The sequence below is a fragment of the Phalacrocorax carbo genome, chromosome 2 (genome assembly GCF_963921805.1).
Source record: "Phalacrocorax carbo chromosome 2, bPhaCar2.1, whole genome shotgun sequence".
NCBI lineage: Eukaryota > Metazoa > Chordata > Aves > Suliformes > Phalacrocoracidae > Phalacrocorax > Phalacrocorax carbo.
The window spans coordinates 106,066,068-106,090,078 of NC_087514.1; the positions used below are offsets into that span (position 1 = coordinate 106,066,068).

Sequence of the window (24,011 nt, forward strand, 5' to 3'; positions counted from 1 at the left end):
ACTTGATTGTACTCTGTCCTACAGCAATGGAGACAGAGAAAAGGATCTTATTTCCTTTAGTGTCTTATTAACTATAGATTTGCACTTCTGTACTTTTTGGGTGTGTGCTTTGTTCTGGAACTGGTTTTTTCTTCTCTTTCCCGGAATCCCTTGCAGCCATTGCTGTTCTCAAGGACAAGGAACCTGGGTCATTCATTGTTCGAGACAGTCATTCTTTCCGGGGAGCCTATGGACTAGCAATGAAGGTTGCTACACCACCTCCTTCTGTGCTGCAATTAAACAAGAAAGGTACTGTATGCCTTCTATCTGTTACTTAACAAGACACACATAGTAGGAAGTCCTTGTTGCTGGGTAATAATCTGGAGGAATCTCCCCTCTTCTAATAAGTGCAACTTGAAATACAGGCTCCATTTGGTACCTTGTTAAATAAGACTGGATGTCTGTTGTACTTTACAAGTTCACCATGGTTTGTAAATGTATGTTCGTTGTGGTTGTGCATGTATTGTATCTTATCAACCTTATAGAAAACCAGTGTCATCTCAATAATGGGTCCTCCTTAGCTATCAGAAGTCTGTATTTGATCCACAAACCACCACATAAAACTTCCGCTTGGCTGAAACGTTGACTATTTTTGACCCCAAGGTTTTGTTTTGAGGAAGTTCTACATTAGATATAAATCTGAGGAGGTTCTCTAAGGAAAGATGATAGTTGTTTAAAAGAAGTGATGAAATACACCTCCTCTCCCAGGTCTAGCGCCTCCATGTATAACTTGTGCCTGATGGTTATGAAAGGTAAAATGATAAGAACATACGGAAAACAGTGTATGGAAACTCAGCAGCCAGTATCTGTAGTGTTCTTGGCTCCATTTGTACTACTCCAAGGGTAGAATCCTAGATTGGAATCATAGAATCATTAAAGTTGGAAAACACCTCTAAGACCATCAACCCAACACCACCATGCCCCCCTAAACCATGCCACATCTACACGTTTTTTGAACACGTCCAGGATGGTGACTCCACGACCTCTCTGGGCAGCCTGTTCCAATGCCTGACAACCCTTTCGGTGAAGAAGTTTTTCCTAATATCCAATCTAAACTTCCCCGATGCAATTTGAAGCCATTTCCTCCTGTTCTATTGCTAGTGACTTAGGAGAAGAGACCAACACCCCCCTCACTACAACCTCCTTTCCGGTAGTTGTAGAAAGCAGTAAGGTCTCCCCTCAGCCTCCTCTTCTCTAGACTAAACAACCCCAGTTCCCTCAGCCGCTCCTTATAAGACTTGTTCTCTAGACCCTTCACCAGCTTCATTGCCCTTCCCTGGTCACGCTCCAGCACCTCGGTTTCCTTCTTGTAGTGAGGGGCCCAAAACTGCAGACAGTACTCAAGGTGCGGCCTCACCGGAGTACGGGGGCACACGGTCACTTCCCTACTCCTGCTGGCCACGCAAGTCAGGATGCTGTTGGCCGTCTTGGCCACCTGGGTACACTGCTGGCTCATGTTCAGTTGGCTGTCAACCAACACCCCCAGGTCCTTTTCTTCCAGGCAGCTCCCCACCCACTCCTCTCCAAGCCTGTAGTGTTGCATTGGGTTGTTGTGACCCAAGTGCAGGACCCGGCACTTAGCTTTGTTAGACCTCATGCTGTTGACCTCAGCCCATCAATCCAGCCTGTCCAGACCCCTCTGCAGAGGCTTCCTACTCTCAAGCAGATCAACACTTCCACCCAGCTTGGTGTCATCTGCAAACTTACTGAGGGTGCACCCAATCCCCTCATCCAGATCATCAATGAAGGTATTGAACAGGACGGGCCCCAACACTGAGCCCTGGGGAACACTACTTGTGACCAGCCGCCAGCTGGATTTAGGTCCGTTCACCACAACTTTCTGACCGGTGTGACTATATAGACTGAGGCAAAGATGGCATTAAGTACCTCAGCCTTCTCCTCATCCTCGATGGCTATGTTGCCCTCCACATCCAGTAGAGGATGGAGATTCTCCTTGGCTCTCTTTTTGTTGTTAATGTATTTCTAAAAACATTTTTTGTTATCTCTTACAATAGTGGCCATATTGAGTTCAAGCTGGCCTTTTGCCTTTCTAATTTTCTTTCTGCATGGCCTAACAAGAGGTAGTGGGGTAGTTTTCATGGCTTCTGTTTTCCTTTTACAAAGCTTCTTATGTTTCATTAGTACATGCTGCCTTGTGAGGTAAGCAGCTGGGATCAAAGGAAAGCAGTGATTCTTAGTGTTGTAGCTATGGAAGTATGGTTTTGTCTGGTTTGGATTGGTTGGTTGGCTTTCGTTTTGGTTGTGTTTTTTTAAGATTTCATGCTTATTCTGGGACACTGTTAGCAGTCTACCTGTATTAGAATAACACTTTCAAATTCTGTACACTTAATCTGTTATCTTGAGACAATTTCTAATAAATTGCCATGTAATCCTTCTTTTTATTGCCAAGAAACATCAGCAGAAACACTGGAATGTCTTATTTCATTAAGACAACAGGGTTGCACCGGGGTGGTGATAGCAACAACGAGGAGGCACATGGAGAGTGGCTGTAGGTTTTTTTAGTAATCTTTCTTATCATCAGACCAGTGAAGTCCAGGAAGACCTGAAAGTTCAAACTCTACTAGCCTTTCAGAGCCAGTTTGTTAGTTGTACCACAGGTAATTGGTAGTAAGATAAAATTATAGTTGAGGCTGTAGCATTCTTCCACTTCTCTTTGTGTGATATTTAGCTCTTTTGGTTCCCACTGTTTCATCCCAGAAGGCACAAATTTGTTCAGTCTTCTGCAGGGTTTCTTGTTCCAGGCTTCCCTTTCCCACATACCCTTGTAGTCATTTATTTTTAATATTGTGAGAGCATAATGGCAAACAGTAATCTGTTTGAAAATGTGATTGATCTTGCAATATTTGTTTGCATAGCAGTTTCTGCTGTCCAGGTTAATGTGTTCATCTCTATTAGCCTGAAAGTCAACCCTTGATGTCTTGTGTTTCCTGGACTGTGGCTGATAGATTAGAGTCAAAGGGAGCATTTGTGTTTTTGGCTCTTTTGTCCAGGTTTGAATGGTTGGGTGGCTTTGTCCCGTTGCTATGAAATAACCCTTTAATTACTTGGATAAAGATTCAGTTTGTAGTCAGGTGTGAAATACTGTGAAGCAGTCTTTCAAGAAATAATGAAGTTGTCTTAATGATGTGTGTGCATATGTATGTATATATTTAAAAGAATGCTAATTCTCAGGGGAACTTTTATATGTCTCTTGGGCTTCGAATCTCCTCATTACATCAAACTGTCTTTAAAAATCTAATGAAACATGAGTGTTTGGTGTAACTGTTTTCAGGAGCAAAGACTTAGTGTAAAACTGCAAACACTTTGAAACATAAAAATTCACAGAGGGACTGGGCATCCTTACCTTTGTGTAGCTAAATCTTCTATTGTTTTACTCTGGAAAAGTTCTGCAAGCAGAACTGTCACTAGAAATCTGAGTATTTTATCATACTTTTACTGCCTTCTCACATTGGATACAAGGTCTTCTACTGGGCAAGTGCATCAGAACTTCTAACCATTCATTTTTCAGATTTCTGTTCCTGTCTGTAGTTGAGACCACGCTTGGACATTTTGGACACCAGTATATATTTGGATGTCAGTCACTTACTGACTTTTAAAGCCTTTTCCTCTGGTTGTCTAAAGTGAGATATTTGCTTGTTTGTTTTGCAAAATGGTCTTTTTACTATGACTTGTAACCTTGCAGCAGAGTGGGTCTAATATATTCTTTGCATGCTGCATTTGAAACGTATGGTGGTAACGTGGAAAACTGCTTCATAAAGACCTGCTAATTTGTGAGACTGTTGTAAGTTCATTGCTTCTCTTCATGGGCTTTCTTCTTCTTTTTCAACACAGTTGGAGATTTGTCAAATGAGCTTGTAAGGCATTTTCTGATTGAATGCACTCACAAGGGGGTGCGCTTGAAAGGATGCCCAAATGAACCATATTTTGGTAAGTACCGTGCATCATAGGGACACAGAAAATGGAAACAGTTTGCATTTGCCAGAGCTTTTTTACAGTCTTGGAGTGCAAATGAGAGAATACGTTGCTCAAGTCCTGGTGATTTCTGTAGGAACCCATTCTAAGGTTATAGAAGCCTTACACACGTTTACCTTAAGTATATGTGCAGGACACTGATGCATATAACCAAGCTTCAAGCAGTCAAGCTTGTTTGCCACTACCAATGCTGCTGCAGACAGCTGAGCTAGAGGACTATTAATGGACCTTATTGATTCAGGACTTTTGCCTTATTTTGTCCTGTGTTATATTTATACTGTATATTAGATGGCTAAAGTGACACCAGAGTGGGACATTCACAAAGTACATTATTCTGTGTCAGCATACCTAATGTAATATGATGAAAGCTCATTACCTGTTGTGGCAAACAGCCAAACACCTACCTACCTAGCTGCTCACTCAGTTGCCCTTCTCAGTGGGGCATGAGGGGAAAATAGAATGAGAAAGCTGATGGGTGAAGATAAAGACAGGGAGGTTACTACCATGGCAAAAGAGTTACTACTGTGGGAAAAAGAGACACAACCTGGGGGAAATTAATTTTTTGCCAGTTTTGCCAGGAGGAGGTAGGGGGTGCATGGTCATTACAGAACAGTTCCTCTCTGCTGCTCCATCCCTCTCCCACTTTTTCTGTGCTGAGGTGTGGGCTTTCCCCATGGGCTGCCATCCTTCAGGAAAGAAATCTGCTCCAGCATGCACTCTCCACGGGCTACAGTTCCTTCAGGAAAGATCTGTCTGCTCCCATATGAAGTCGTCCATGGGCTGCAGGGTGGGGGATGTCAGCTTTGGTGCCTGAAACACCTCCTGCTCCTCCTCCTCCTCTGACCACGGTGTTCCCTCTGCTGTGTCTCATCCTTTCTTGTCTTTGTGTGGCCTTTTCTGCCCTTTCTTAGATACACTTTCCCAGATCATCCTACCCGTGGCTCAGCTGTGCCCATCAGTGGGTCTGCTGGAGCTGGCTGTGTCCAGCATGGGGCAGCCCCTGGCCTCTTCCCACAGAGATCACACTGTAGCCTTCCCACTCCCTGCTACCAGCCTTGTCACATACACCCAATACACCTGTGAAAGAGTAATCTACCATAAAATGAACAACTGTAAAATGACAATTCCTATTTGAAGTAAAGGTGAATTTAATTTTGTCAGTGTTTGTCATGAGACTTATTTCAAATCAGAATTTTTAGCCCAGTCCTACCTTGATCTTGAAGTACCTGTTTATGGCACATATGTAGCCCTACTAACCGTTTTGTTTGAGCATCTCTTAATCTTTCAGTTTATACAGCCTCAAAACGGCTTCACAAAGTAGGTGGGCAGGCACTGTCACATACTTGTATGGATGAGACAGTGAAGGACTAATAGTATCACTTGCTCTTTGCATTTCTGTAACACCCTTGCAGAATTGGGTCATCTTTCCATATCAAAGAAATTTTTGATGGGCTGTAAAAATTAGGTTGGTTTTGGTTGAACTGTGATTTTTCTCAAGCACGTGATTATAATGTTCAATGTTTGTTAGTAAATGGGATCAAAGGATGGCTTTTTTTACAAAGACACTAATGAATATTACACCTTCCTCTCACTCAATATCACATGCTAATGTCAAGGATGCCTAATGTTTAATTATTTTAATTAAGCCAAGCCCAAATGATGAAAGTGACTTGGAATAGAAAAGAATAATCTAATAGAGAATGATATATATATCACTGCCACATTGAATGGAGGAGGTTGAATGGAGGATCTAGACCATCTCTTGTACTTTTAGAAGTACAAAATAGAGGTACGTGTAGACAAAGCACTAGACAGTGGAGACTAGGTGGCTGAGAGGCAGAACTCCTTGCTCTTTTTCTGCCTCATCACATAGCATTGACCTCTTGTGGTCTTACCATCTTTACGATTTTACTACATTTAATAGAAGAAGGTAAGAGTATTAAAAAGAATTTACTGACTTCCATATGTTACTGTTTTTGTCACTTTTGTTCTTTCTCCATTTGAAGCAAAGCCATTTAGGTTAGGATTTAAGCAGTGCGTTTTAGCAGGGACAAGGAGCATATGAGTGTGATTAATGAGTTCAGATACATCCAACTGGGACAGTGCTGGGAAAGATGAGTACACTAAAGTTGACCAAAGAAGGTCTCGGTTTAGGCGGCAAGAGAATTTTTTTTAAAGGGTGGGTGGCGGAGTGGGTGGAGGCCCCGTGGTCTATAAAATACTTAGGAACCAACATGACTGTTAAGCATTGTTGTTGTCCACCAAGTTAACTGTACATGCCTTGTTACTTTTCTGACCACAGGGAGTTTGACAGCTCTGGTGTATCAGCATTCCATCACTCCACTGGCATTGCCCTGCAAGCTCCTCATCCCGGACAGAGGTATGCTTGTTAAAGTACAGAAGAGATATACCCAGCCAAGCTCTGCTTCAAAGTGCTAGTGTCTGAAGGCAGGTGAAAATGTCACAAGTCAAGGTCTAAGCAAGAATGCATAGGGAAAGAAGCTGTGTTTTAAAAGTGGTTCTTCAGTACTGCTGATGGCTCTTATCCGAGCTGTATTTGTGGGTGGACTAGTACTGTGATATTCCAGTCATAAGCATATATGCGTCATGGGAATCTGCACAGTAATTTAGCATGTAATAAGACAAATGTACTTCTCAGTCATTAAATTATGCCCAAGTATGGTTAGATGTAACCACTCATTCAGGTCTGAGTGGCAAAAGGGCTTTAGGTAAAGGACATGTAGCTAAAGACCAGAAAGTGCCCTGGGTGTGAAACTGTCAGGAAGGAAGTAGCAACTTACACAGGTCCAAATATTGTTTAAGTAAATGATCAGAAAGCCTGTGTTGCATCATGGGACTGTAATTCTCATTTTGGTTATGGTGATTTCATAAACCACACTAAGACAACAGCGAAATGTAGTTTTGCTTGCCCCATAATTCAGTTTTCTGTTATTCTCCCACATGAAGTTAACACCAGATGTATTATTGAAATGTTAAACGTTCTTGTGGTTTTCTACTGAACTCTTTAAACTTTCGTTAAAGGCTATAAGTCAGTGTTCAAACATAGCATTTGAATTATGCGAATACATTCATGAAACCATTTTAGCACAAAAACATGCTATGGTAGATGTGACCAGAGATCTCTTTATACGGCAAACCAGTGTGGTAGGTGAGCTTGTTCTCCTTATCCCCCTCACCTAAAATAGAAAGCTTCTGCTCTGGCAGAAGTGCAGGACAGAAACATTTGCCTTGTCCTGAATAAACACGCCACAGCGAAATTTTATTTTAGATTCATTTTTGAATCCTGTATGATCGTGCATTTTAAGATGATCTTCTGTGGTTAATGATTCTGGGTGCAGTGTGCGGAGTATTTAAAGCATATGGATAATTGTAAACATGCGAAGTGTCACACCGGGTTACTGCTCTCTTCCTCATTTGAGTGTAGGCATGCATCATGTTAAATACAGCAGTAAGTGAGATGGACAGTCTTCTCACTAATTTTAACAGAAGGTTGGGAGGCAAACATTCCACTGCTGTCTTAATACTTCAGATGTTTGTTTTCTACATAAGTATGAAGAAAGAAGGATTGTGTTGTCATCTTTTGAATCAAAATACAAATAATTGATTTCATGGTAGAAACACAGAGTCTTTGTGCTAAAATAGTGTAAATTATACAAATTAAATGAGATAGTTAAAATTGCACTATTAAAAAAATTTCAAAGTTGTAATGAGGGAATACAGCTATGAGTATTGTTTTAACGTGACATCATGTGTGTCCCTGCAGCATATACTATGTAGTTATGTTTTCTATTATCAGGAAATAAAGGTTGAGCATCCCTTCTGCAGCACCGAAGGCAAAAAACCTGATGCAGCACAAAAACCACATGACTTCTTATAGTTGCATATACAATATTGTTTCATATTTCTAGCCAAGAGTTGTCCAGTAGATCCGATGACATTTGCAGAAGCTAAACTCATGCTTGACCATGTGCATTGATTTGTTGATTCAAGTCCATACAAGACATCGACAGTGTTTTCGTTTTGCAGATCCCTTGGAGGAGATAGCAGAAACTTCTCCGCAAACTGCTGCAAACTCAGCAGCGGAGCTTCTCAAACAGGGTGCAGGTTTGTTAAACCTTTTCCTTACATTTGTCACCAAATTTTGTATCTTACAGGCTGGGAGAAGCTGAAGCTTAGACTATACTGAAGGATGTTTAGAAGGAGCAGTTAAATTTAGAGTGCTGTGTAGAAGTGTGAAGGGCACTGTGAGGATATATACCTAGTTCTTTCTGTTTTCTGCAACCAGCTCCCAAGTTCTACAACCCCGTGTTTGCTTTCCAGTTGTTTCTCCCATGAGAATGAGGTACACATAGGTTGGTTCAAGCACAGCAATTTTTAAGCAGTGACTGCTTTAATGACCGAAGAACTTAGAGGAGATATTTTCAACCTCTGATTGCAGAGGTTCATGAACTATGTCTGAGGGACTGCAAAAGGCAACAAAGGAAAGTGTTCAGTAGGGTTAAATTTTCAGCATAGGGGTCAACAATACCACTGGAAAATGTTTACTGTCCTATCAGTCTGAAACAAAAAATATTAAAAAACAGTGCCTTGTGCTTCATTTGATGCTGCATGTTCTTAGGAAATGTCCAGTGTCTTTTCCATTGCATGTTGTTTTATGGATTCTCACATGCACTGCAGCACCCATTCTCACAAGTTAAGCTGTCTTACTGTGAGCTTATTGCTGTGGCAGAAGAACCCTGACAAGATTACCTCTAAATGATGTGGTGCTATGCATTGGTACCATCTGTATCACTCACAGGTAGAGGTGTCTGCAGCAGTTGTGTAGAGATGTGCTCTGCTTCTCAGCTGCTTTGTGTGCCACTGACCCAGAGACAGCTAATGAAATAGCCTGTCTGAAAAATTGTGGTGGCGTCGTAACCCACCATATTGGAAATAGATTCATAGAATCATACCATAGAATCGTTAAGGTTGGAAAAGACCCATAAGATCATTGAGTCCAACTACTAGCCTATCACTGCCAAGTCCACCACTAAACCATATCCTCAAGCACCACATCTACCCTTCTTTTCAATACCTCCAGGGATGGAGACTCCACCACCTCCCTGGGCAGCCTGTTCCAATGCCTGACAACCCTTTCGGTGAAGAAGTTTTTCCTAATATCCAACTTAAACTTCCCCTGGCACAGCTTAGGCCATTTTCTCTCATCCTATCACAAGTTACTAGGGAGAAGAGACCAACCCCTGGCTCGCTACAACTTCCTTTCCAGTAGTTGTAGAGAGCAATAATGTCTCCCCTCAGCCTCCTCTTCTCTAGACTAAACAACCCCAGTTCCCTCAGCCGCTCCTTATAAGACTTGTTCTCTAGACCCTTCACCAGCTTCATTGCCCTTCCCTGGTCACGCTCCAGCACCTCGGTTTCCTTCTTGTAGTGAGGGGCCCAAAACTGCAGACAGTACTCAAGGTGCGGCCTCACCGGAGTACGGGGGCACACGGTCACTTCCCTACTCCTGCTGGCCACGCAAGTCAGGATGCTGTTGGCCGTCTTGGCCACCTGGGTACACTGCTGGCTCATGTTCAGTTGGCTGTCAACCAACACCCCCAGGTCCTTTTCTTCCAGGCAGCTCCCCACCCACTCCTCTCCAAGCCTGTAGTGTTGCATTGGGTTGTTGTGACCCAAGTGCAGGACCCGGCACTTAGCTTTGTTAGACCTCATGCTGTTGACCTCAGCCCATCAATCCAGCCTGTCCAGACCCCTCTGCAGAGGCTTCCTACTCTCAAGCAGATCAACACTTCCACCCAGCTTGGTGTCATCTGCAAACTTACTGAGGGTGCACCCAATCCCCTCATCCAGATCATCAATGAAGGTATTGAACAGGACTGGCCCCAACACTGAGCCCTGGGGAACACCACTCGTGACTGGCCACCAACGGGATTTGACTCCATTCACTACTCCTCTCTGGGCTTGGCTATCCAGCCAGTTTTTAACCCAGCGCAGAGTGCACTTGCCCAAGCCGTGAGCAGCCAGCTTCTCCAGGAGAATGTTACAGGAGACAGTGTCAAAGGCCTTACTAAAATCCAAGTAGACAATGTCCACAGCATTACCCTCATCCACTAAGCGGGTCACCTTATCATAGGAGGAGACCAGGTTAGTGAAGCAGGACCTCCCTTTCATAAACCCATGCTGTCTGAGCCCAATCCCCTGGTTGTCCCGCACATGCCACATAATGGCATTCAAGATGATCTGCTCCATGAAACGATGCTCTGAAATGGTGCTCTGAATACCATTTCGTAATCTTAAGGCTGTCCGTAGTAGAAATGCAGCCCCCTGTACAGTGGGCATGCCCAGGGGATCCTGTCCACACCCTCTCATGGTCCTTGGTTTTCTGGGTGCTGTAAATTCTCCCCATGATCTGTCCACCCACTTAGTCCCATTAGAGCAGGAGAATACACTACATTTGCCACTCTTCTTTGAGTTTAGCCTACCACTGGAGCCACAAGCAAAAGTGTTACGGCCGAGCATGCCGTTATAAGAATGCTGCCTCATTTCTGTCACACATTTTTGGGCACTTCTGAAGGGGGCAGTTGTCAAGCTCAGCAGCTCTGGAGAGAGAGTGCTGTTCCTTGCTTGTGCAGCAATTTGCTTTGACTTAAAAATTTGAAGTACGACTGAGTGCTGTAATCAAGCAGGAATGTGTGGCTGAGGTGATGGCAAGCTTTTGTGAGGCTGTGCCAGGAGTGAGCACATGTTGGCCTTTCTGTCTGCCAGTGCTGGTGGTGTTTGTTGTGGCCTACAGGGTAAAAAAGGAGAATGAATTTTTGTAGAAATTTCCCTTTTGAAAACCCAGCAAAAGGGGCATGTGTTGTCTTTAGAGAAGTGTTGGTTTCTCCTTTCTCAGGCAATGCTTTTCAATCTTAGTTCAGTTGCGGCAGTAGTCAGATAACTCCTTATGGGGGCTGTCACATCATAGATCATTTGGGGAATATAGTACATTCATTTTTTCCCTGTTTTATTGTTGTTGGTTTTGTTTTTAAGCACGGGTTTGGAACCTGAATAGATAACTTAGCTAGGAGAGATTCTCAGAGGTTTTTTTCCCTCAATATGTCATTTCCCACTGATTTTCCATGTTTCAGAGGTCGCTCTTCAGTCATAGATACATTCAAGTTGTGGCATTCATCACTGAAGTGCAGACCCAAAACACATAAATTGTTTCTTTTCTAACTATCTGAGCTTGTGTGAGCACCTACAGTTCAGTCAAAACAGATGCAATTTTTTCCTGCCCTGCTTTACCCCACCTTTACTTTACTTTACTTTACTCCCACTCCACAAGCAAAAAAATGAAGATGTGTTTTCTTAGAATGGTCATTTTTATAGCTGTCTGAAAAACCTAATGAGCTTTTCCAGTCATTATCTAAATGCAGAAGCTGACCAGAAATCCCTTGTTTCTAGTTGAAGACTAGAAACTATACATTTAAGTGGCTTTTCCTTAAAATGGGCCTTGCTTCATTAACCTTCCCATTTGGCAGCAAAATTTTCTGCCCCAAATAAATCCCAGCATTCTGAACAAAGCAACATATCCAATCTAAAAGCAGCAGGGATTACTCGAAATGGCCACATTGTGTAGCTGTTGGTGGTAGCACGGATGTGACCACAAAATGCCACCTGTGGAAGATGAGAGCAGCAACATTGCAGGGCAGCTGCATTGCATGAAAGACACAGATGTTTTCCTTTTGTTCAAGCTTTTAGTATGGTTTAATATTTGCCTGGGAATATCCTGACTGTTGTCATGAGTTTAATTTCCAAAAAATAAAGCAGTTTTGTTTATTATCAGGGCTTTTAAACAATCCTAGAACTTGTTAACCAGTGGTCATATTTAATGCTGCATATGTTACTTGTAGGATGTAATAATGCACTGCAGTATTAGAATATCTTTCAAGGAACAGAATAAATAGTATTCTGATCGTTGCTTATATACTCTTTATTTTAAGTTTTAGTATACCTTTTTAAGCCCTGCCAGTCTCTTAGTGGTTTTTTTTGTTATGATGTACCTGAAGGTTTCCAGACACTGTATATTCTTATTTATGAAATAATCATTGGGTACTTGCCTTATGCTGTACCTTAGAATATTGATAGTTTCTATTTACTCCTACCTATAAATTTTAAAAGAAAAAAAATGTGCCCATAACTATATTCCTTTTCTTAGGCACTGGAGGAAGGAGAGCAACTACGCATTTGCCAGCAAAATAAGTATAAAACTTAGTTTTCAACATGACTTAAAGAAATAATTCCTTTCTCCCTTTCCTCACAATTCCCATATATGCAGTCACAATTGCACCTGTACCTCGAGATGCACCAAAGCATTACAACACTTTATTTTCATTCATCTGCCTCTAGACAACTCCATCAGAACGGTAGATTTTCCCAGTTACTGACAATAGAAGTAAAATTGTTTCGGTGACTCATGAGCTTCCCCTTCCTATGCTTGGTACTGGCACATTATGACAATTTCCACCTTGTGGGTCACTTCATTTAGAAATGCACAAGAAGTTGAATTTCACTCCAGTTGTTTTGCTTCCTGCTCCAGACTGTTAAGGACAACATGTGACATTCCAAATCAAGTTGAGTAACAGTTCTTATCCAATTAATATTATGAACTTGGTAAAATCATATAAACGTGCTCATATTTATTCTCTTTGGTCATGAGTGTCAAGTGTCAGTTAGAGATTGAAGTGTTACTGGGAAAGAAATGCCACTCTTCAACCCAAGGCAGAAAGTGAGCAATGTAAAACAAATATATCAGTAGCTGCAGCATCAATGGCGACACTGATGTGTCTGTAAGAAATACAGGGAGATAAGTTAGGTTTCCCCACCTGACTGAGAATCCACAACAGGAATAACCAAAGACATGACAAAAAAGCAACCCACCAATGAAAAACAAAAGTAACTGGTTAAGACAGTAAGAAGCAGATTGGTAACTACCCTAAAGGAGTACTTTCATCAAGAACAAGAGTTAAGGGTTTCACTGTATTGTGAAGCGTTTGGTACCTAAACTCAAATGACTGCGGCCTCACCTCGGGTACTGTGTGTGCAGTTTTGGGCACCTCAGTGTGAGAAGGATATCAGACCATTAGAGTGTGTCCAGAGGAGGGCGACCAAGATGGTGGAGGGCCTCGAGGGCAGGACTTTCAAGGGGCAGGTGAGGTTACTTGGCTTGTTCAGCTTGGAGAAGAGAAGGCTGAGAGTGCCCTCATTGCAGCCTACAACTCCCTCAAGGGAGGCCAGCGGAAGGGGATGTGCTGGTCTCCTCTCTCTGGTGCCCAGTGATAGGACACAAGGAAATGGAGCGAAGCTGCATAAGGTGAAGTTCAGGTTGGACATTAGGAAAAGGTTCCTCACTGGGAGGGTGATCGGTCACTGGAACAGGCTTCCCAGGGAAGTGGTTACAGCACCAAGCCTGTCAGAGTTTAAGGAGCATCTGGATGATGCTCTTAGCCACATGGTTCAGTTTTAGGTAGGCCTGTGAGGAGCAGGGAGTTGGACTTGATCCTTATGGGTCCCTTCCAACTTGAGAAATTCTGTGATTCTATGGGATTGCTGTCATTCAATACCCCATCAGGCATACATGATGTTCTTAAATCTTTCCTTAACTGTAATTTCCTTTTTTAAGGTGACATTTTGTCACTTTCCAGCACTTCTGAAAAAGATTCATTATTTTTTGTGCTACAGACGTAAAGGAATCTACTTTACTTACAGGAAAGCAAACTTCCAGCTGATATTCAAGGAGTTAGTCAGCAGGAGCCCCTGGCAAACAGTCCTCAGGGGCAAGGGAACAGAAGAGAGCTGGCAGATCTTTGACACTTTCCATACAGCCCAAGAGGTCTCAGACCCAGGTGTAGGAAATCAGGCAAGGAAGGGAAGAGACCAGCACGGCTGAGTCAAGATGTGCTGGTCAACCTAAAGAGCAAGAGGAACTGCATAGGCATTGGAAGCAGGGACAGGTGTCCTGGGAAGAGTATAGGGATGCTGCCTGGTTGTGTAGGGATGGTGTCAGGAGGGCCAAGGCATGGCTGGAGGCTGAATTTGGCAAGGGATGCAAAGAATAACAAGAAGGGCTTGTACCTGTAGGTACGTCAACCGAAAAGGAAGGTTAAAGAAAGCGTACACCCTCTGATGAACAAGAATGGTGACCTAGTATCAACTGATGAGGAGAAGGCTGAGGTACTCAACAACATTTTGCCTCAGTCTTCACTGGCACCCTCTCCTCACGCCTCCTGAGTCGATGGACCACAAGATGAGGACCAGGGGGTAAAGCCCCTCCCACTATAAGGGAAGATCAGGTTTATGACCACCTGAGGAACCTGAACATACACAAGTCTATGGCACCTGATGAGATGCATCCCAGAGTCCTGAGGGAATTGGCTGATGTAGTTGCCAAGCCACTCTCCATGACATTTGAAAAGTCATGGCAGTCAGGTGAAGTCCCTGGGGGCTGGAAGAAGGAAACATTGTGCCCATCTTTAAAAAGGGTAGAACGGAGGACCTGGGGAACTGCTGTCCTGTCAGCCTCACCTCTGTGCCAGGGAAGGTCATGGAACGGATCCTACTAGAAGCTATGCTAAAGCACATGGAGGACTCGGAGGTGATTCGAGACAGCCAGCATGGCTTCACCAAGGGCAAGTTCTGACTGACCAACCTAGTGACTTTCTATGATGGAGTGACTGCATCAGTAGACAAGGGAAAAGCAACGGATATCATCTATCTGGACTTTTGTAAAGCCTTCCACACAGTCCTCCACAGCATTCTTCTCTGTAAATTTGGGAGATCTGGATTTGATGGGTGGACTGTTTGGTGGATAAGGAATTGGTTAAATGGTAACATCCAGAGGGTGGCAGTCAGTGGTTCAATGTCTAGATGGAGACTGGTGACAAGTGGTGTCCCTCAGGGGTCTGTACTGGGACCAGTGCTGTTTAACATCAATGACTTAGCGGGATCAAGTGCACCCTCAGTAAGTTTGCAGATGACACCAAGCTGAGCAGTGCAGTTGACACACCAGAAGGATGGGATGTCATCCAGATGGGCCTGGACAAGCTGGAGAGGTGGGCCTTTGAGAACCTCATGACATTCAACAAGGCCAAGTGCAAGGTCCTGCACCTGGGTCAGGGCAACACCTGATATCAATACAGGCTGGGGAATGAAGGGATCGAGAGCAGCCCTGTGGAGAAGGACTTGGGGGTACTGGTGGATGAAAAGCTGGACATAAGCCAACAATGTGCACTTGCAGCCCAGAAGGCCAACCATATCCTGGGCTGCATCAAAAGAAACGTGGCCAGCAGGTCGAGGGAGGTGGTTCTACCCCTCTACTCTGCACTGGTGAGACCCCACCTGGAGTGTTGCATCCAGCTCTGGTGTCCTCAGCACAGGAAAGACATGGACCTGTTGGAGTGGATCCAGAGGAAGGCCACAAAAATGATCTGAGGGCTGGAGCACCTCTCCTATGAGGAAAGGCTGAGAGAGTTGGGGTTATTCAGCCTGGAGGAGAGAAGGCTGCAGGGAGACCTTATTGTGGCCTTTCAGTACTTAAAGGGGCACTATAGGAAAGATGGGGGCAATCTCTTTAGCAAGGCATGTTGTGACAGGACATGGGGTAATGGTTTTAAACTAAAGGAGGGTAGATTTAGACTTGAGATAACGAAGAAATTTTTTACACCGAGTGTGGTGAAGTGCTGGAATATGTTGCCCAGAGAGGTAGTTGAGGCCCCATGCCTAGAAACATTCGAGGTCAGGTTGGATGGGGCTTTGAGCAACCTGATCTAGTAAAAGATGTCCCTGCTCACTGCAGGGGGGTTGGACTAGACAACTTCTAAAGGTCCCTTCCAACCCAAACCATTCTATGATTCTGTGATTCTAACATATTTGGTGGCTGCTTTTGAGTTATCACATTAAGGGAAATCTAGACAAAATGCTTGGCTATTTCATTTAGAAGCAAAATCTGAACACAGTCTATTGGCACCAGTGCAAAATGTGGCAGACGAGGAAGGGAAGCCCTTCATCTGGGTCTCGGAAGTGGTGAGGACTGTGACTGAAACAAGGCAAGCTTCCTGTGGTGGGAAAGGCTCACAGGATTATGAAGAGGTTTAGATCTGTACCAAACATACACAGTAATGATGTGAGGAGAGCTTATGGTTTAGAACGTTATTTACAGCTTTGGATAGACATGACAGAAAGTTGTTCAGCCTGGAAGGCCTTGTTGAACTTGCCATTCATCATCTTAAGTATCTCTCTGCATGAATTGTGTAGTAATTGATTCAGACAAGGTTATTGAAACTATCACACCAATGTGCAAATATGTTTGGGACATTTCACACTTAGAAATCAAATAAAATAAATCTCGGGATCCCTTCTTTTGCTGACTGTCTCCAGAGCTTGAAGTTATTGGGCTGAGCATCATGCTGGAATCAAAGTTACAATTATGGAGTCTTTAACTCTATGATTGCTTAGTTGTTTTGAAAGCGCCAATGTCTAGTGTGTATTTTACATAGTCATAGGAGAAAGCTTTAGTCAGATCACAGAAAAGCCATATGAAAAGAGAAGCTATTAGATTTAATCTAATCTTTGCTTTCATAGTAAGGTTGGCAAGCCAAGCTAAACTGCTAAACAAATGAAATATTTGCATGGTAATTTGCATGTGTCAGCTGCCAGAGTTGTAAATTCTGTCCTGGATACCTACACAAATGTTTTTACCAAAACACGAAGTCTATTGGTACCAATGTTTAGCTACAGATGTGTTTAATCATTCTTGCTTGTGCTGTAGAATAAGACTAAAAGGGCTTTTCAATTTCAGAAATGTTCTTCATCTGCTTGTAAATTTGACTTTATACCACAGTCCCAAAGTATTGAAGCATGTGAATAATTCAGTTAGTGCTATATGGCACTGTTACAATGTACTACTATACTATGTAGTATTATACAGTATTATAGTACTACTATAAAGTGCTATATAATATTAACAGTTCTTTTCATAGTGCTTGCTGCAGATTTTATATGAAACCAGATTAAAAAATTAACTGTTCGGTAGCCTTGGAAACCAATGAGCTTCTATTTTATAGAGATGCTTCACGAGTTACTAATATGTCTAGGAGAGGAATAGGGCTTTTAAAAATAAGTGCATGCTGAAGTAAAGGATAGACCTAAATATACATAAGTCAGTAATCTTTCTCCATGTGGAAGTTGCTTTATTTGCCCTAAAATCACTAAACACGCAAAACACTATGGAATTATTGAGAAGTGAGCATTGCAGCAACCCTCAGTTCTTTATGGGGTGAAAGGGTTCTTGTATTGCCAAACAAGTGAGTTGTTTCCTCTGAATATAGCTTAAATAAAGTGTAAAATGTGTGAATGTATGCTGCAAAAATGTGTATTTTCGTATTGGCTGCTGTAATTGAATTTAAAAGCAAAATATCCCCATTCTTCAAGAATGTCTTTGCTGTCGTAGTACCTATGAGTGGCCTCCCTCTCTGCTGCTGTCTTGTATATATTTAAATGTCAGGATCTGTGGGTAATAGATAAATACAGTCATTGGCTTAAATATAAAGGTATTAAAAACAGAAGGCCAGCAAAAGGCCTGCCTCCTCCAAAATTGGAGTCTTAAACTATGAAGCAACTGTGGGACAAGGTGAGGGACATGTAGAAGGTTTCATAGTTTGCTGCCAGTCTTCCCTGTAGTGGAAAGGAAGGTCAAAAGTTATATTTTGTTTGGTTTTGTTTAGAAGATACCCATTTGCTTGCTGTTGGGTAATGACCTCTTAAAGCCTTTCCCCTCTTTCATTACAGCATGTAATGTTTGGTATCTGAATTCAGTGGAGATGGAGTCCCTCACAGGCTACCAGGCAGTCCAGAAAGCCTTGAGTCTGACGCTGATGCAAGATCCTTCTCCTATTTCAACCGTTGTCCATTTCAAGGTGTCTGCACAGGGAATCACATTGACTGATAATCAAAGAAAGTAAGCAAAAGAAGGATGGGAAGGGAATATCCGGCCTTGTCCCCAACCAGTGTTGGCTGCTGTTGATTTGATTTTCCTAGTTATGTTCTGCAGTCTCTGTTGCAGGGGATAATAGGATTGTCTAAAGAATGATGGTTACAGTGTCAGCTGTCCGCAGTACTGGAGAATGAGTGTTTTAAGTGATGAACATTACTTCCACATGGCAGCTTTTACGTCTGGAAGGTCACTTTGCCATTGCATTTTTTTTCATTGTTGTTATTTATTATAAAAAGGGAAAGTAACGGCTTTGCCAGCATTTGATACTCAACCTATTTGGTGAAATAAATTATCTTATTGATATCTTTCACCAGTATCACTGAACAGACTTGGCCTAAGCAGGAGCTGTGTATCTCCAGTTTTTGAAATGGTGCTTTGTATATCCTGTAAAACACTATGATAAAAAGTTAATTTATATTTACTTTGTACTGAATGCTATTAAGGCTACCACAAAGTCTTAAGATTTGAAAACTGCCAATAACAAAGGGGGGACAACAGGAATTCATTATAGGTTAAAAAAACCCCAAAGTGCCAGACTTCTAAGTTCCATGGGATCTGCAAGTGTGAATAGCAGATCAAGGACAAAACTTTCAATTATAATGCCTAAAAGCACTTATATTTTGAAACTTAATATAATCAAATTACGCACAAGCTCCAAGAAGTTGCATTTGCCACTGACATAGTATCTAAATGGCCAGTTTTTAGAAAAAATACATTTCATACTTCTAATTCTTTTTCTTAGCTTGAGGGTCAGTTTCCTTTTGGTTCAAAAACTTGACGTTACTATTCTGAATATGGATTTATTTGGTTGGAGCAGTTCAGGCGCCTTTCAAAGTCACTTAGAGATAGCAAAAAGAATGTATCATCATTATTAAATCTAGATTAAATATGATTTCGCTTTCAGATCTGTTTATTGTTTAAAATTTTAAGCATCTTAACAATTCCTAAAACTTGTTTTATTTCTTCCTATCCAGACTCTTTTTTCGGCGACATTATCCAGTCAACACTGTTATTTTCTGTGCTTTGGATCCACAGGACAGAAAGTAAGGAACACAAACAGTATTTCTAATATGTTGTTTGTATTGTTGAACCAAAAAAAAGACCTAACATAAGTTTCATTTTTATTTCTCCATTTGTTTTTTTTATGGTGTTTTTTTTTTTGTTTGTTTGGTTTTTTTTTAATGCTTTCTTAATGGACAACAAGATGGGTGAAAGATGGCCTTTCTGCAAAGTAAGTGGACACCTGTCTGAGTCTCTTTTAACAGAATGTTTTAGGAATATCATTACAGTGATCAGTTTCTTAGCATTCTAAATTATCTTTGTCAGAGATGTAGAAGGGAAGGCAGCTGTTCAGAGACAAAAGTCTTTCTGCCTGCTGTAGTTAGACTTTAGTTACTTCATCTGCACCTCTGCAAGTCTGGGCCTAATTATGTGGTGGTGGGATGTCTGGAGCCAGAGTTAGTGAGGTTTATTTAGGTCATGGGCCTTTGATTTGACTAAAGTTTCAGAAATGAAAACAGACCCATTTGCTACTCAGTTTTACGTTGCACTTGTCCAGCAACACTAACACAAGCTTACTTGTCTCACTTAGACTGATAGCTTTAAAAAAAAAAATCCAATACATGGCACATAGATGAAAACACTCCTAGTAATACTAGTGTGTGGCATAAATGTATAATTACTAGTGGATTGCGAAGTGCTTTCTGTTGAAGGCAAATGTCATTGTGCCGTTATACCAAAAGGAAAAACCTAAACAGAGATTGCTCAGGTGCTGGTTTCTGGAAAGGAACAGAAATAGATGGCTTAAGTCCTATATTCAGTACTCTGTCCACTGAGATGTGTGGCCCTCAAAATCTCTCTTTAGGCAATTCCTGACGCACCACACCACATACCCCCCAAGGCAGGTAGGAGAACAGCAGTATTGAATCAGATTAACTATGTCCCCAGGGTCAGCAGCATGTGTCTGACAGCAAACAGTACAGGATGCAATATAGGCAGAGTAGAAGGAAGGGAACAGTCTCCTTCCCTGATTCTGGCTATCCTGAGCCACTCAGGAGCTCCTGAGTTGGCTGGTGCATCTGGACTGCTGTGTTTAGCAGTCACACAGGACCTTGTCCATCAGAACAGATACAAGTCTGATTTGTGCTTCTGGTTTCTGCTGTATCTTTTTTGCTTTATGAAATGAGACAATGCATGTCTGTTCCCCGATATACTGGGTTTGTTTCCCTTGCAGAGTATTTGGGTTCGTTGCCAGGAAGCAAGGCAGTGCCACAGACAACATATGCCACCTGTTTGCAGAGCATGATCCAGAGCAACCTGCCAGCGCCATTGTGAACTTTGTATCAAAGGTCATGATCGGATCTCAGAAGAAGATCTGATGCCTTTCCATCCTTGACTCAGAGGTCTTCACTGACGGAAAGTGCTGTGAAAGAGAGAAAGCCTATTCAGCAGCAATGTCTGAACCTTGTCATTCCGAAGAAGGAAAGCAGAGGATGGTCTGTCTGCATTGTGTTTGCAAGAGTTCAGCCTTTTCTTTGAAGATGCCTCTGACTTGACGAAGCATTATTTCTTTGTTTTATATCAAAGGACAAAACAAAAGAAGCCGGGTGCCACCGAAACCCATGTAGCCCATACCTGAATGAAGCATAAATGAAAAACTTTTCTCCTGAAGGGTTTCTAATACATTTTCACATGCTGTTTCTCATCATTTATTGGAGCAGAAATACTCACTAGGCTGTGCTACTTTTTTGTGCAGAAAATGTTTTGTATAACCCTCACAAAAACACTTGCCATAGTTGCATCAATGGTAGCTATAGGCCTTGCAAAGATGCTCTTGAGAGAATGATAGTCTGGGGAAGACTATTTGCTCTTCCCGTCATCTTTATGTGATCAGTGATGGGAACTGAATGGAGAAAGGGGAAGACGTATGTGAAGAGAAGGTTTGTGCAAGTTGATTTCTGATAAGAAAGGAACAGCAATGTGGAATATTCAGGGAGATTGCTCTGTATTTAGTGCTAAGAAGGCTGGGCTGTTTTAGTTTGAAAAATTTTAAATAGGGGAGAGGTGGTAGAACAAAAAAAAGGTTGCGTGGAAATCTATAACTGGGTTTTTTTGTATTAATATTTTTTATACAGAGAACTAAGGGAATAATCTGTATTTTAATAATTACAGGATAAAAACGAGGGAAAAGGAAAGAAGAAAATTTTATAATTTATATATTTTCACCTGTGCCAGGTTATTTATAGTAGATCTCAGATCTGGATATGTCATATGGATATTCTTAAACTAGACCATTGTTGAGCTTTGCCTCTTCAGTGCTGTTTTGCATAAGTAAAAATGTATATAGCCTGTGCCTTGCTATAGACAATAGAGTCTCATATTTTGACTTCAGTCTTACAGTGACAAGATACTTCCCATTTCCTGTCTCTGCAATACTGTTTTGGTAGTAACATTTGTACCCCTACCTAATACATACTTATACTTGTGCACTCTTTTGGCCCCCTTTTTACTGGAGTTTTGGGATTTCTGGTGGGTTTTTTAATCTGTAGGAACTGCTTTTGATTTATAATGTATTTTTAATAATTCCTTGAGTCAGGAAATCCGAAAGGGAATGGAATTTATTTTGTTACTCTGTCCCATTTCTTGAGAGCGTTTATGTCATGATTTCTACAACCATCACACTTGTACATATCTCTGTATCTTTCTAAACGCATTGGTATTTTAAATGCATAACAAAGTGCTAGTTAGCTTTACAGAAAATGGATACAGTAGGTTACAGTGGAAACCTTCACGAGGAGAGTACGCCGCTGAGGTCTACTGTGGAATTCCCATTCACTCCAAAAAGAGCAGTACTAGACCCCCACATCAGAACAGATGGTACTAAAGCAGCTTCAGTGTGACAGTGCTGAAAAGTTTCATTGCCTCTATTTCTTTGATGTGTGGTTATCAACAGTACACTAATAGCCTGGCGATGGATGAGGTACTGGATTAACTAGTAATTGTACCCACTTGGAGGATTTAATCCTTTTATCCACTTTTACTAAATAATGGTTAAATGGAATGGGAAACTTTGGTTGGGCTATATGGTATGAAGATTCCACCAATTTGAGCTATGTTTGTCCTGTATAAATTACAATTGTTTTTTAACAGCTCTCTTCCTATTTCCTAAGGTGTTAGGACCATGGAAGTCTTATTCAGTGACCCTAGCCAAAGTGTTACCAAATTATTTGTATAACTGTGACTTTTGTGTAAACAACTTTATACTTTTTAAAAGGGGGGGGGGGGGGGGAAGAGAGGGAGAGAGAAGGAAGATTTAAATTTAATGTATTTGGACCAGGAAGTGGTGTATTAGTAGCAGTGGGTATTTGGATGTGTGTAGAAGGGTGAAGCAATCCAAAGTGTAGCAGCTACCGTTGAAGCAACAAAGGCAAGTGCCTCTGATTTGTAACAAATAATTCTGTTCTTCTGACACAGAGGTATACTACTTAAATGGTGTTTATGTACCATCCAAAAAAGAATGCAGTTCTTATTTTTAGGAGCTTTGATCTTTCTGAAACATGGGAGGACATGTTTACTTTTTATACTCTTTTGATGCACCAAGAACCCAATTGCCTAATCTAGTCAGCCAGTTGGAGCCCAGTGAATTTCTTCAGCTGACATCTCAATTAGATTAAAATCTGATGTGTTGTGAGCATTGGAATGAGGAGGAATTTTTTACTATATTTTTTCACTTCTGTAGATGATACTTAAATTTTAGTGTGTCTTGTTAGACACCAAGTGTTAGCCTTTGGGCTGAAAATAAAGTGCCTTTTTTCCCCTATGTCTTATCATTTCCATTCAGGGCCTTATTTTTTATTCCTTGTGCTTTCTCAAGGCCTGCTGAATTCAAGAGCATAAGGAATTGAATGCTGACACTCCTGGTGGTGTTTCCTGGGAGTTTAGCTCTACTTGGTAAGTGGGAAAAAAGAATTTGCCCTGTTTCTAAGGGAGGTTTTCTATTATGCATTCCTTTGGATGGTATATTGCCATGTGCTTCTGCTTTTTAATGAATTAAAAAATGCACAAAGCAAAATAGCTCAGTATGTACCATTGTGTAGTGTATGTGGAAAGATATTCACAAAACATGTTCATGGCAAATACAAGACTAAATAGTTAATACAGCACTTTCAAGGTTTTTGGTAGATGTGTATATGCAGTTTCATAACTAATGGCAGCAAGTTGAAACACATATTTAGCCAGACTCCTATTAACCTGCTTAGTAAATGTACTACTATAATCGTACAGTGTTAAACTACAAAAATGCTAAAAGCCATGTTTCTAATTAAATGGCTTCCGTGTATCCAACAGTATCATTAAAAATTTAATGTTTCCTTCTTGGATTTACCTACTAGTGAAAATTTTTTCCTTTTTCTTGAAACTGTAAAGAAGCATCAGAAGGTCTCCAGTATGTAAATGAATGTTCTATAAATGCTTTGTATAGTCATTTTCACTCCTCTTCAGATATCGCCTCTATTCAGATTATAATAAAATTATGAATGTGAAATTCCACAACACAATGTTACAGGGCAGTCTGTTCAAAAGAAAGTTACCTTCTGGCATTCAAAACCAGCTAAATAGCAAAACCTTCTTGGTGAAGTAAGAATAGGTTGTGTGCTGAAACAGGGGTTTAGTTCTGCTTCTTAAGGATTTCTTTCAAGGACTTGACTTCACATGAGTCTGTGTTAATGGTTCAAGTCTAGTTGAAGCATATGATTTTCCTAGTTCATTTGCAGTTATAATGGTATAAAAGTGCCTTTTGCCTGCATTGCATATTTCAGTGTAAGGAGGAAGAGTATATGATGTCACCTTCTGACATGTCTGTTTGTCCGTCACTGTCTGAGATGACCCATTTAACTGTGCCTCCACAGTGACTACATTGGAAAAACTT

The 24,011-nt window shown here is 41.5% G+C and overlaps 1 protein-coding gene across 9 annotated transcripts in view; it reads left to right on the forward strand.

The window, feature by feature from the left end:
• TNS3 (tensin 3) overlaps positions 1–23,463 on the forward strand; it is a 232,147-nt gene extending 208,684 nt beyond the window's left edge. For 8 of the 9 annotated variants that reach the window (XM_064443795.1, XM_064443797.1, XM_064443792.1 and 5 more), the window contains 8 exons: positions 157–288; positions 3,892–3,987; positions 6,335–6,412; positions 8,080–8,157; positions 17,881–18,049; positions 19,060–19,128; positions 19,290–19,316; positions 20,319–23,463. In XM_064443795.1, coding sequence (XP_064299865.1) covers positions 157–288; positions 3,892–3,987; positions 6,335–6,412; positions 8,080–8,157; positions 17,881–18,049; positions 19,060–19,128; positions 19,290–19,316; positions 20,319–20,463 — 794 coding nt within the window. In that variant the 3' untranslated portion in view covers positions 20,464–23,463. The remainder of the gene's footprint in view (positions 1–156; positions 289–3,891; positions 3,988–6,334; positions 6,413–8,079; positions 8,158–17,880; positions 18,050–19,059; positions 19,129–19,289; positions 19,317–20,318) is intronic. The other variant, XM_064443793.1, reaches the window with a different exon arrangement.
• The last annotated feature ends 548 nt before the right edge of the window (positions 23,464–24,011 follow it).